Here is a 15,027-nt window from a genome sequence, read left to right as displayed (position 1 = left end):
ATAATAATACTAATTATATAATAAATAAAAAATTATAGTAACAATAATGTTCTTAAAATGTAGGCTAAAATATCTTTCTTAATGATTTGTAACACACACAAATACAATTAAAATGTCATTCTCAGAGACACAGACAGACAGGTTTGCAGAGTCAGTTATGATTGTGTGTATATTCCTTTAAGATGTGTGGCTGCTGTCAGTGAACTGGTCCGACAGCATTGTTAACATTTCATTTGAAAGAGCACACAGTCACAAGCTTCACATAAACACATCAACAAAGTTAGATGGTAAAACAGGTTATACTTCACCTGGCTTATAGTGACGCAAATCTTAAAGTGTTGCTGTCTCTATTATTGATGAAAATGCAACATGTGTATTTCACCTCTTGGTTTTCAGAAATACTTTAAGGCCTAACTACTTTAAAGGTGCTACGAGAAACTTTTAAACATTTCTGAAACAGTCTAATTGTTCCTCTGATGATCATACATTACATAGCTCTCTCTGTCTCCCCATTTCAACTCTGTACTGTCTAATAAAGCTTGAAAAATGCCAAAAAATAATCTTAAAAAAAAATGTCTTTTCTTGGTCTTTTTCAGAGTTGCATTCGCTGACATACATCTACACGGCCTTCTCCAAGCCGCCCGTGGAACTCCCTGGCATCCATGAGTTCACGGCTATGGGTCAGCTGGACGGCCGAATGATCGATTACTACGACAGCGACCACAAGAAGAAAGTCCCCAAGCAGAGCTGGATGGAGGAGCGCCTGCCGGCAGAGTACTGGGTGAAGGGAACACAGTCCCGTCAGAGCAAGGAGCAGTGGTTCCACGTCAATATCGACATTCTGATGAAGAGAATGAGACAGAATGACACCGGTGAGATTGACTGATGTGTGAATATTGTTGCAGCAATTTAAACAGGTGGAATCAAGAATTTGTCAAGTTTTTGTTATTATACGATTTTCTTTAAAGGTGCACTGTGTAGTTTTAGAGGAGGGGGGATTTGTTTACATTCACAGAGCCTGCAGTTAGTTTACAAAACATACAGTATTTTCTCTAGAAGTAATTCTTAGTATTGAGTTATTCAGGCAGCAGGCACAGACAGACACACAAAGAGACAGACAACATCTCTGTGTGAATTTTTCTAGTTTAAATAACTGTCCATACCTCTGGTTTCAGACACCCATATCCTCCAGTGGATGCACGGATGTGAGGGCGACATGCAGCAAGATGGAAAGCTGCAGTTCAAACAGGGCTGGGACATGTACAACTATGATGGAAACGACTTCCTGTCCTTCGATAACGCTCACGAGGTTTGGGTCGCCCCGATAGACGCGGCCAAGGAGACCAAGAGGAAGTGGGATGACGTGCAGGTGCTGAAGGAGTACACCCGAGGATACCTGCAGAACGAGTGCATCGAGTGGCTGAGCAAGTTCATGACCTATGGAGACAAGCAGCTCAACAATGCATGTACGTACGACTGTAGAGACTGTTTCTGTGTTTTATAGGGCTGTAACGATACGTGTATCGAAACCGAGAATCGCGATACAGAAGGCAGAATCGCGATATCACGATTTTTTTATTTTTTATTTTTTTTAAGGCCTTAGTTTTGGATCCAAGGTTTGGTGAAGGAAGCTGTAGCTGTTAAGCGTTTATTTGATTTCACAGTTCAATATTTCTTCTCACACCGCGATGCGGGATCGTGGCTCTGTGTATCGCGATTCTCGGTTCGATACGCATATCGTTACAGCCCTAAAAAATATATATGCATGCAGAACCGAATCGCACCGCTCAGTGTAAACGAGACTAGTAAGGTGGTAAGTAAGTAAGTAAGTAAGTAAAAAAAATAGTAGCAGTAGTAGGAGTTGTGCAGGTTGTTAAAAATATAAAATTTCTTGTCACTTTTTTCCCCAGCTCCTCCAGATGTGTTTGTATATGCGAAGAACGCCAAAGTGAGTGCAAACGCTGTGTTGATTTGCCTGGCAACGGGTTTCTACCCTAAAGACATCACGCTGCAGATCAGAAAGGACGGCCGTCTGTTGGACAGGAGCGATGGAGTAATCTCCTCCGGCGTGAGACCAAATGGAAACGATGGAACGTACCAGAGAAGAGACGAGGTGGAGATAGTCAGAGAGGAAGTCGCCCAGTACACCTGTGAAGTGAATCACAAAGCATCCAAGGTCCATGTTCAGAAGGTTTGGGGTAAGTAAGGTCACTTTTTTGTTGGCATTTCTCAATTTCTTTTTTAAAGGTGCTCCGAGGAACTTTCAGTTTGTGTTAATTCTAGCGGCCCCTTTGGACAAAAGTGGTAGTGTTTTTACTAAGCCAGCTATAGTTCCAGGGTGAGGCATTAAGAAAAACTATATTAAGATAGCATTTTTTGCACTGATGGTTTGCTGTTACATGTAATTTATGATCATCAGAGGAAAAATGAGACTGTTTCAGAAATATTTAAAAGTTCCTCGTAGCACCTTTAAATGATTACTTTAAGAAGGATTTCTAGTGGTATAGTTGTTGGAGCATGTGTTATTTAACGTTGCATTGCAATTGCAGCATTGATATCCCTCGACTTCTACATTTTCACAGCATATCAACACCATAGTGAAGGATGTGGAAAGTGACCTGAACATAAAAGTAATGGGAATATTTTCTGTGTTTTAGATCATAAACTTCCTGTTCACCCAAATGGAGACTTCCCCATTGGTGCAGTGGTTGGTGCCGTGGTGGCGATCGTTATCATTGCAGTTGTTGTGGTGATTGGTGTCCTGTTCAAACTGCGCATAATCGGTAAGTGCGCTATAATAGGGGTCGAGTGTGGTGAAGTGTGTAGGGCGGTTCGGTCGTCCACTGGGTTACAGGGTTGGTGGTTCGATTCCCCGTCTCCCCGCAACATGTCCAAGTGTCCCTGGGCAAAGAGACACTGAACCCTAAATGTGGGAATGGGAACAGGTCTCCCTTGAAAAAGAGTCTCCTGTCTAAATGGGATTTACCTGTATAAATAAAGGTTAAAGAAAAGGGGGAAAAAGAAAAAAATATATAGCTATTGTTCAACAAGACACCAGTGGAGAGGAATATACCGTTTTGCAAGTTTTGGGCAAATTTTTAAAATATGGACTTAAAAAATTATGACACCAATTACAAAATACATAATGTTCCAGTCTTTTCAGCCATAAGGCAGAAAGATGTGTTGTTTCTGCGTGAAGTCATTGTTGTTATCGGGTGCAAAGGTCCGTTATAATTTTATTATTTTATGACTTTATGAGACGTTCAGAGGTCGAACCAAACAGCATTCCTGTAAATCAATAGCCAGGATTCCATCCATTTTGAGAATCTTTTAAAAGTTCGCAAAGAGAAATGTGAATTCAGTATTTTGCCATTTTACTAAAATATATGGGCGGCTGTGGTGAAGTGTGTAGGGCGGTCGTCCACTGGGTTACAGGGTCGGTGGTTCGATCCCTCGTCTCCCCGCCACATGTCCAAGTGTCCCTGGGCAAAGAGACACTGAACCCTAAACTGCTCCTGATAGTTAGCTTGCACCCTGCGTGGTAGCTGCTGCTGCTATCGGTGTATGGATGTGTGAATGAATGAATGAATTAATTAATTAATTTTTATTTTTGTGTCATGTCCAAACAAGGACCCATCCCCTTCAGGATTATAAGACACCAACAACTGTATCAAATTCAAATGATAACATTCACTTCCTGTAAATGGTGATCACATTTCACAGTAGGACAACAAGGAAACAGACGCAAACAAAAGAAAAGAAAAGAAAAGCCAACATAAAGATCTCATTTATAAGTGTTTTTTGTTCTCTTGGCCCAGGCCTTCTCCAGATAGCCAGCTGATGATTGGGTGAATGTGTACAAAACAATGTAAAGCACTTTGGGTCTGTGAGAAACCAGGGAAAAGAGCTTTATAAGTGGAGTCCATTTATTTTTCAAGGTCAATAGGCTTAACTTTCAGTAGCCATTTTCAGTCTATGTTACACCTTCATAATATAATATTAATTAACCTTCATTTTGTCTTTATTTTCAGGTGGCAGCGTTGGATCCCCGGATGGATCCAAGAAAGGTAACTACATAATTTCTCTTCAAAGTTATGAAGTTAATGAGGGGTATACTACGAAGCAAACTCAACAGAGCCTGGCTCTCTTTTCTTGATCTGGTTCAACATAACACATACCCTCGCTCAGAGCTAACCGGTATCACGAAGGAAGTTATCAACCTCCTATGTTGAATGAGGGTTTCAGCTTCAGGCTCTGTGCGCGTCCCCATGAGAGGGGGCGTTTGACCCGTCATTTGACTCTGCTTCCGCACAGACTGGACTGATCTTGTGCCGCTAACTTTACACAAACGGACTGATTGTGAGCAGCTGAGTAAAAAATAAATAAATAAAAGTGCGTCGCTGACTTCACTCAAGAGGAAGAGTTTGTCAGTCTGAATTATCACAGAACAGCAGAAAACAGAGAGCCGAAAAAAACTCTTACTGCAAATAAGGAGAGAGTGGAATGTTGTCTGAAAATTGGGCTACTGAATTGATTAATTTATTTTACAGATCGTTCTCGCAGTGCGTAACGTGACATTATAAAGCAATAAAAGGTTGAACTCGGATTTAAACAGTACACCATTTAGCCTAGTTGATAATCCTACACTTAAGAATCTGATTTAAGTCTGACATTGTCCCCTAATGAATAGCATATGTGGAAAATCACGTTAGTTTTGGGCCACTGTCCACATCAAAATGAATACAATTTTGATTTTGATTTAGGCTAATAGCCCTTTATTTGCATCTTCTAAATACCATTAAAATAAATAGCCTAGATACAAAACCTGTAGTCTGTATTTTTCGTACAAATACGAATCTACTGTGAGAAGCTTAACCTGCGAGTCTGCAGCGATGTCCGAACTGTGACAGCTGTCACCTGTCACGTCCCAACTGTAATTGCTACTGATTGCAACCTGTGATTTTATAGAACGCTTTCTTAAGAGCCAGTGTGTGTAGATCGCCAGGTAAAATCATTTGAGGTGAGAGCATAGAGTGGCGCTGCATATAGTAGTTCTAGGATATTTTACATTTTCTGCATCAATAACTGTATGTGGCAAAAAGCCACAGCGCGATGTTACAGTTCACTCTGCTGTAAGCCTTATGTCACGACTTCGTTTCGTTCATTAACTTACTGATCAATAAGTTTACTGATTTAACTAGTTTACTCAGTGAGAAGTATCGCTCAGACAATATAGTCAGGTCCGCGGGATTTCAAAATGTGTAGTTTCCTTAAAGGGCAGAGCTCTAAGAGCCGAATTTAAGCTCAAACTCTGGAACAAAAACTGCTCTGAGCAGGTTAGCCGTGCAGCCTCTGTTACCACGGTGATCTAGCCAGGTAAAAAGAGAGCCACCTTTCGTGATACTGAAAACTTTGGCTTTAGACTCAACAGACCTCGCTCAGCCCTTAATCTCACTTCGTAGTATACCCCTCTGTTCTGTGGAGCATTGAAAAACAATAGTGTTGCTATGGAGACAGTTTGATACGGCCACACCGACACGGTCCTGTCAAACGGTTTAGTAAAAAAAATGAATTTTTTTTTTAACTAAGTTTTTTCGTGGTAAAGCCCATAGAGGCTCAGTCCTCCTCACAGTTAGAATCTGTCTCTCCACACTGTCAATAAAGCATGAAAGAAACGCCCAAAATTATCTTAAAAAAGACAAAAAACATACAGTCCTGTCTAATGAAATCTAACTTCTAACCGTGTCATTTACCTAAATTCATTTTCTTTTCTTCACAGGGTCAAAGGAGTCTCTCAGCAGCAAAAACACCGATGGCTCTGGTAAGTATCTTCGGATTGAAGGTGTTTTACACTTCCTCGTCCCAATTTGATTTAAAACTATCGGCATCAAATATATTTACCGGACAATAAAGAAGCATTCAATCAACTTAAGTGTCTTCTTTTGAGTGTGAAATTTAGTTTTTCAATGTGAAACTTTTATGTTTTTATGCTGCCTTTTTGACCAGGACTCTCTTGAAAAAGAGATTTTGAATCTATATCCAAATATTCCTGGAAAAATAAAGGTAAAAAAAAAAAAAGTTAAATAAAAAAAGGGGGGACGATTCAAGATTCAAGATACTTTATTTGTCATTGTACCAAAACAACAAAATTTTGTTTACAGTTATACCCCACCAAGAGACATTGAGTGACAATAAACAAACATGGGAGACGGGGGGGATACACTGAAGAGTCGGCAGCGTGCGCTGCGCCCCTTAAAGTAGGAAGGATAAAGAGAACATCAGGGAAGACAGGTTAAATAAATGCTTCTCTCACACTCGCAAGTGTGTGATTAGTACAAAAACCACCTTGGCATAGTAAGCAACAACAAGATAACGCCACAGACAAATAGACACGTCGATAAGCACACAGGAATGGGTAGGGTTCATGGGACGGTAGGTGTCACAACTCAGGCGCTAGGGGGCGTAGGCATGGAACGGGGACACTGGTCCTAGTGAGAATGCGCCCGTCATTTCTCATTTCTGGAGTGCTGTAAGAGTTGGAAACGTTTTAGTATTATCTATTTGCATATGACTTATTTCACTTTTTTTAACAGACCAACAACTCAACACTGTTGCAGGGGAGGTTAGAGGTAAGTGTTTGATTTCTCTCATATGGATTTGATTACATTTAGAAAGTTTATTTGTTACATTTTGACTGTTTTTGTGTTTATATAATAATCCTGGCTCATAAGAAGAAGACCCAAATGTCTGGGATAACCAAATTTCACACACATCATCAATTTGTTCTTATTAACATGTACAGAGCAACAATATCCTGATGGACCCTACGCTCTAAAAATACATTTACCTTTGGACCAATGTTTCCTTTTAAAGTAAAGGCATCAAAACTATTTAAGGAATAGGAATATCTATAATTGCATCTACTTATGTAACTTTGTCTTTTTTTAACAGTTGAGCTACTCAAACCAGAGGAGAAGAAAGGTAAGTGCCTAGAGGACTGTGCAGATGAACACCACCACATATTCTAGTGGAGCAGAAGTGATCATTGAGAGGGAGGATTTTTGTGTGACTCTAATCATTTTTTTTAAATATTTTTTTTTAAAAAATAAGATGACATGATGTTGCATAGAGCTTTAGTTTTTTCAATATTAAAAGGGTATACTGTACGTATGACAGCACATTTTATCATCAATTGTATTATCCAACACACACACACACACACACACACACACACACACACACACACCTAAACATATTTTATTTTCTTCACAGAAGGGTCTCCGAGCGGCAGTGATTCTGGTCTCTCTAGTAAGTGTTATTTACCACATTTAGCTTGTTCCTATGTGGAGCAAGAGCAGTATGACAAAATGAATCTATCTATCTATCTATCTATCTATCTATCTATCTATCTATCTATCTATCTATCTATCTATCTATCTATCTATCTATCTATCTATCTATCTATCTATCTATCTATCTATCTATCTATCTATCTATCTATCTATCTATCTATCTATCTATCTATCCATCTATCCATCCATCCATCCATCCATCCATCCATCCATCCATCCATCCATCCATCCATCCATCCATCCATCCATCCATCCATCCATCCATCCATCCATCCATCCATCCATCCATCCATCCATCCATCCATCCATCCATCCATCCATCCATCCATCCATCCATCCATCCATCCATCCATCCATCCATCCATCCATCCATCCATCCATCCATCCATCCATCCATCCATCCATCCATCCATCCATCCATCCATCCATCCATCCATCCATCCATCCATCCATCCATCCATCCATCCATCCATCCATCCATCCATCCATCCATCCATCCATCCATCCATCCATCCATCCATCCATCCATCCATCCATCCATCCATCCATCCATCCATCCATCCATCCATCCATCCATCCATCCATCCACTTTATATATAAATTAACACTTTTGTTTTTCCCTGCAGGCGCCAACAACAGCGACCCCCCCTCCCCAGAGTCAGCAAGTCTCATGGGGGACAACGCCTCAAGCCAATCGGTGTAGCCTCCTACCAAGATTCGCTGTCTTCTCTGCAACCAAATAGAAATTAAAGATTGGTATTTGAAAATCAACAATCAGAACTAAACACAAACAGGTTCAGGTGTGTCTCAAGGTCCAGTCAGTGAAAACTCTATCTGATCTAGTTGGAGAAACATGTTTGACTTTTGAAAAATAAGAATTTCAGTGAATTTTACCAACTTTGCCCTGTAGTACAGTATGTTGTAGTTTGGCGCTAAAACACAGTTGATGTGCCTGTCTGAGATGGATAAAACTTAACTACGCTTGTTTTGATCATGATTGAGTCCATAAGTCTGGTGAAGATTCAGGAAAGTGATTTGAAAAAGAAGGAAAACAATATGAATTCAGAATGTCACACCTTTTAAAGAGAGACCTGAGAAATGTAATGGTATTTAGTAAGAATAGAAATGCTTCAAGCCTCAGTCCAGGGCTTGTAAAAAAAAAAAACCTGGATATGTTTAAGTTGTCTATGTGGATATTGGTTTGTAAATACATTGGCTTCGTATACACACGAAAATAGGATGAAGTGCAATAAGAAAACATGTCGGCAAACAATAATGCCTAAAAAAGTGTTTTGAAATGATACTTTAAAAAAAAAAAACGTAAAGCAAAACCAGTGAAGTCGTCAGTTTTTCAGTTTATGTCTGTACGACTTCAAATTTGAAACGAGGTAAATTTCTGACTTCCTCTAGTAAATTCAACCTAAAGGCACTTATTAGTATTCAAATATAACATCACCTTGGCAACAATTGTCATAGATATGTTAATGGTGATGTCACTTGAGGATGTTTTTTTGAACAAGACTGTAGAAAAGAATATAAAAAACAATGGCAATGCATAAAAACAGGAAAAAAATTGAAGAATCTTTTAGAAATATTAAACTATTGGTAGAGTTAGTAAGATTTTACACTGGAAGGAACATATTAGTCTGTTGACAGTTGACAGGTAAAAGTCCGACACAAGGCTTTTAGTCAAGATTTAAAAGGAAAAATAACTGTATTTAACAGGTTTAATTTAAAATGGTAAATGGACTTGACTTATATAGCGCCTTCTAGACGATTTTCTCAGCCCCAAAGCGCTTTACATATCTTACCACATTCACCCATTCACACACACACTCGTACACCGATGGCAGTAACATGGTGTGACTTCATTAAGTACTTCCTTCTATTATTTTAATATCGGTTGTAATCTCGCGCGAGTTTCCTTTTATGGGTTTTAAGATTTTTAAAGGTTGTTGCTGGGCAGGTTATGAGCTGATGTGAAATATGTTTTATGAATGAGAAGAAAAATCCAGTCTCGTTTGTGAGTTGGATTTGATTATTATTTGATCATTTTAAATACATGCATTATGATATGTAGCATTGACCAATTCGACTATCTAGATGCTCCTATAACTGTTAAATTTTTTTATGCACACAATTAAAAAACAAAAAATATAAACCTGAAATTTTTTTATGAAAATCTAAATGGGGAAAATAATCTATGTGCTTTTTGAACCCTTTATATCACTGGAACATCCAACAGATGCTCTAAGTTGTATGATAGGCGGCTGCATATATGGAAAAAAAACACCTAACCCTAAAAAAATTCTAACAAAAGGTTTTTCAGCTGTTTTATGTAGTACTAGGTGTCCTTAATAACATACTGAAAGTCTACCAAAATTTGACCACTAGAAAGGTGTCATTTTCAAGATGGACATTGTTTTAGTTTTAAGCTTTTTTCAACCTCTTTCTAAATTTATAATGGGATCCGGATGGGACGGAATGTTCAGAGGCAGAGTGGGGGAGCCAACTGTTACAGTGTAGAACTGGTGTAAAAATACACCAAAACCTATGATATAACTGCCTCTCACTCCCACAAATTAAACCCTACATGGATAATTTTTACATCAAAATGTAGGACATATTCTGCCGGTCGCATAGATGTGACTACTGAAGCAATCGGACTTACACAATGGGAGGTTTGGGCTTCCAAGCTAAATGGTGTCCAACCAACTGCCGCCTTGATAACTGAGACATGACATTTCTGGAGAAAGGCAGACTGTACCACACCTTTAAAATGCTCTGGTTCTCATATTCTTCACATTACAGGCATAATCTTCACACTGTGTCTTCATCAGATTCTTCTGGTTCTAACAATAAAATAATTTTGTCAGTTAGACTCACGGTCCGTCAGTTAGAGGCAGCGGTTTGAGGTGAGGTTTTGGATGAAATGACCTCTCTGAGGCCTCTAAAAGGTGGGATTTCTGCCTGATCACAGACCCTCAATAAGACATACACTCACCTTGATGACTCACTCTGCCCATTAAAGGGCAATTTCACTTTTTTCTAGATTTTTTTTCTTCTTTTTTCCGCTTTATTAGACAGTTTGGAGAGACAAAGTTGAAATGGGGTAAACACTCTGCTCTTTGAAGGTGTATTTCACACATGAAAAAAATGGTCATGTCTTTCAATAATAATTTTATCTAGAAATGTTTAAATATTCCACATTGTTTCAATTAGAGTTCAACAATTCACTACCGTTCATACTTTAGACTATTTCTTACTTTTCCACATCTTCATAGTCCTTTAGCTGATTCATATACATTCTCTCTCTAGGTCGTCCTCAGGCGAGCCCTCCATCAAGCCATCAATGTACTTTAGCTCCAAGTCTATTCAATTACTATTTCACAGTTTTAAGTTTTTTATCCATGTCTTTCAACGTATTCCTAATTTCAGAAAAAAATATTATTCAAACCTCTATATATTCAACTTTTCAACTCCTTTTAAACTCCTTTTATACAATTATGACCTTCATAAACTTTTTCAAATCTTCATACTCAGCTATCCAGTTTAGCGTAAGCTGTTTCAGCATTCACACGCATTTTCAGCAGGAAATGCGTTTTCTATGGCCATCTTTAGTCCCCTAAAAAACATAGTCTTAATGCTTGGAGGTTTCCATACTTTTATGAACCTACTTGGTGCAATAGGCACACTGATGGAAGGCACAGGACTGAGGGACATTATGGAAGTTGTCTATGGATCAAATGCCGTCCACCACATGATGACTGGAAAGTCAGTGCAAAGAGCTTTTCGTGGACATTTGCTGGTGGACAGATGTCTTAATCACCTAGTTGTGTCAGAGCTGCCGGAGGATGACTCACAGTTTGAGTCATTGGTGAACCAAGCTGAAGAGATGTACTCATCCATGGTAACGAAAGAAACAACTTTGGAGAGTGCTGCAGCATCAGATATGCTAAACCAAATCAAGGAAAAGGTGGACACGAAGAGGGCAGACCTTAGCACAAGGTCAAAAACCAGCCGACTGTGGGTAAACTATCAGAAGATGCTGCAGACAGCCCGAGCTCTGATCAAAGCAGATCGTACCGGATCTTGGAAGATGCACTTGCGCACAATGTTGGACTGTCTGCCAATATTTGCTGCCGCTGGGCACTACAACTACCTGAAATCGGCATATTTCTACCTCCAAGAAATGTGTCAACTCGAAACAAGACACCCTGATGTACATGACAAGTTTTCCAGGGGCTTCCATGTGATACGCCACAGCAACCAGTACTGGGCCGGCCTTAGCTCTGACCTCGTCATCGAGCAGACATTGATGCGATCCTTGAAAAGCAGTGGAGGCTTGACCCATGGAAGTGGAATGATTGAAGAAATGCGAGCATTGTGGACCATGTCTATACCCATAACATCTGAATACAACAACGCCATGCAGTAATTCAATGACCTCACCTACACGACCAGCGAGCAGCACCGAGAATCCTCAGAAGCAAGGATGAAAAGAGATCACTCTGATTTAGAAAAGATCAAGGAAAAGCTTAGCATTTGCACACCATTCTCCCCAGACCCATCTCTGAGAAATATTGTAACTGGTGTTGTTGCAAAAGAGGAGGTGAATGTGCATGAGTTTGAGACTGTTGGCAAAGAGATCATTGAAAAGATCATTGGAAAACCCGTTTTTGGAATATCCTTCAAACGGAAAGACCGGGCAAAAACACTTACAGATGACTCCACCATCAAAGTTGCCCAAGACCGAACCATTGATCCTGCTCTGCTGTTCCAACGCTTCCTGATCATGTCGAAAACTGGACAGTTTTCACTGGAAGACGTAATGACCTACGAGCTGTGCTCATTTCCTGCAGCCCTGTTCGAAGGCAAGGAAATCTTCCATAAAGCCAACAAGCCCCAACTAGCACAGGCAGTCACTGAATTTTCAAGCAAGAAACAAACAACAAACAAAACTATCCTGGATTCCATCCCACCAAGTGAGCATTATGTCCTTGATGGTGGCTCCCTGGTTCACCGCTTGGCATGGAAAAAGGGTGTGAGTTACGGTGCCATTGCACATTCATATGCAGACTTTACCATACGCCATTATGGTAAAGCAACCGTTGTTTTTGATGGTTATAGCGAAGGTCCTTCCATCAAAGACAATACGCATCACAGACGTGGTGAAAACACTCACCCTATTGTTAACTTCAACGCAGAGACTGAGTTTGTGGGAAGAAAGGATGATTTCCTTTCAAGATCTTGCAACAAACAAGGACTTATCAATCTTATGACAGTGGAGCTGGAGAAGAAGGGCTGCACTGTTATCAATGCATTAGGTGATGCAGACGTGGACATTGTCAAAGCTGCAGTCAAGGCCTCAGAACATCAGCCCACAACCTTGATAGGGGAGGATACAGACCTACTCATTCTTCTCCTCTACTATGCTGGGACGCGGAGTAGAGGCCTCTATTTTCGATCAGACAAGTCCAAAGTTACTAAGGTTTACAACATCAGTGAGATGAAAAAAGTCCTTGGTAGTGACTTGTGTTCCCAGTTGCTGTTTATTCACGCCTTCACAGGATGTGATACAACTTCCCGCATTTAGGACTACCATGCATGTCTGCTTGTGGACCATGTCAAGTAGGGAATTGTGAGAATCACTATAATCAACCTCTATGGCAGGAAGAGTGTGACGACTAATGGTAAATCTAGTGAAGGTCAAGGTGCAAAAAAGTAAAGAAAAAAAATCAGAATAAGAGGAAACAACTGATGCAAATATAAAAAAGATGTGTATAAATTAGAAAAGTATAAAAAAAATATAAAAAACACCGCATTATAACATTGAAAGAAATATATATAAAAAAAACAAAAAAATAAAAGGGGTTAGCGTTACTGAGCCTTCACGTGGCAGCCCAGTTTTGACTAATTTTACAGTACCAAAGTTATTTTTTGGGGCATTTTTTCTTTATGAGATAGATTGGAGAGACAGAGTGGAAATGGGGCAAAGAGGAGAGGACATGCAGAGAGAATGGTTATGAACCACAGAAACCACCAGAAATATGGAATTACTTAAGGGAAATTGTCCTTATTTTTTGCATAATTATGCCTGTTACCAATTCCTTTAATATATAACTGTACTTTTATTCACTTATCTATCGTGCAAATATGCTAATTAGAATATTTCATGGCCAAAACATGTATCGGGCACCAGTATTCCTGTTCTAGGAAGAATACAAAGGAATGGAATGTTCATTTTAAGGACCTGACGGCCGCCATTTTGGAAATTTTGAAAATGGGGCCTTTCTAGTGGTCAGATTTTGGTAGACTTTTAGTATGTTTTTAAGTACATCTGATACTACTGTAATCCACTGAAAAACCTTTTGTTAGAATTTTTTTGGGGTCAAGTCATATCTGCAGCTGACTATGAACACATTTTCCTTTTATTGAATTTATGCTTTTAAGGAGTTGTTGCTGGGCAGGTTATGAGCAAATGCTATGAAATATTATAACAACCATCCAGCCCTCTTGTTTGTGTGTTGGGTTTACTATCAGGGAATGAATCATATGATTTTGAATCATGAATTGTCCAATGTGAAATTAATTATGAATATCCAAGATGTAATATGACAAACAAAAAATGCACTTCTGATGATATGAATTGTGTTTTGTGCTTTCGAAGGTAGACTGAATTATTGTTTAAATATTAATTTGTCAGTCTAGAATATACTTGCTCTTAACTACATACAGGAGACGTGGTAAACGAATATTTGTTCACATCAACTATGTAGATTGTGTAAAATGCTTGTGTTGATGTGATAGCTAGAATGCTTCTTACATAGTGATATGAACAAATACTGTATGTTCTGTTTTCTTTCGAAGGCACAGTTGAAATCCAAGTATATTTTAGTCGCAAAAATTCCCTGAAATTTTTACATTGTGTTTTTTTAAGTGTTTCCAAAAAAGTCAAAGCTAGTAAAACATGCTCTTCATGTGAATTGTGCACTTTGAACTAAATAAAGTTAATCGTTTGAAAACCTGTTGGGTTGTAGTGATGTGTGTCAAGAAAGTGGAGCTCATTGTTATTTCTTTTAAACCATTCTGTGCTGCTTAATCCATAATAATACATTATTTATTAGATGATTTATATTTTGTATTAATTTGAATTTACAAAGCAACTAAGGCTCTCTGGGTATCTATCCATCTATCTGTCTGTCTGTCTGTCTATCGCTATCCATCTATTTATCTGTCTATTAAATTATTGGGCTTTATTTGCATCAAAAGCAAAAATTGAACTTTGCCAAAGAATTTGAGTTATACAAAACATTTATTTTTTACAGTCCCTGTTTTTCTCATGTATCTTATATGGTTTTACTTTGACTGTGTGTGTGTGTGTGTGTGTGTGTGTGTGTGTGTGTGAGAAGACATAATAAAATAAAATCTATCAATTTATCCTTTTGTTTACTTACGCACATTACGTGTTGACGTCACTAGGCGGCGGCAGAACTCACGTTTTTGAATCCATTCCATTCCACAGTTTGACGTTGGTTGGAAAGTTGAAGGCGGTCATCATTTTAAAAGGGGATAACAACAAGAAGAACAACAACTGCGACCGACTTTTAACAGCTATTATCTCCGTTTTCCGTTAATTTACCGGGAGACTTAGCTTTAACAGTTTTAACAGTTA

The 15,027-nt window shown here is 39.0% G+C and overlaps 1 protein-coding gene across 1 annotated transcript in view; it reads left to right on the top strand.

Annotated features, from left to right (window-relative positions):
• Positions 1-14,379, top strand: part of LOC307264251 (H-2 class I histocompatibility antigen, Q10 alpha chain-like) — a 15,300-nt gene extending 921 nt beyond the window's left edge. Inside the window, exons 2-11 of the mRNA XM_080045595.1 lie at positions 597-872; positions 1,176-1,466; positions 1,911-2,198; positions 2,658-2,783; positions 4,032-4,067; positions 5,780-5,821; positions 6,594-6,629; positions 6,952-6,981; positions 7,273-7,308; positions 7,979-14,379. Of these exons, the coding sequence (XP_079901721.1) occupies positions 597-872; positions 1,176-1,466; positions 1,911-2,198; positions 2,658-2,783; positions 4,032-4,067; positions 5,780-5,821; positions 6,594-6,629; positions 6,952-6,981; positions 7,273-7,308; positions 7,979-8,055 (1,238 nt within the window). The 3' untranslated portion in view covers positions 8,056-14,379. The remainder of the gene's footprint in view (positions 1-596; positions 873-1,175; positions 1,467-1,910; positions 2,199-2,657; positions 2,784-4,031; positions 4,068-5,779; positions 5,822-6,593; positions 6,630-6,951; positions 6,982-7,272; positions 7,309-7,978) is intronic.
• The last annotated feature ends 648 nt before the right edge of the window (positions 14,380-15,027 follow it).

This window comes from Ammodytes marinus (genome assembly GCF_949987685.1).
Source record: "Ammodytes marinus genome assembly, chromosome: 17".
NCBI lineage: Eukaryota > Metazoa > Chordata > Actinopteri > Uranoscopiformes > Ammodytidae > Ammodytes > Ammodytes marinus.
Note: the sequence above shows the minus strand (reverse complement) of the source record. Positions and strands in the feature narration are given on the sequence as shown.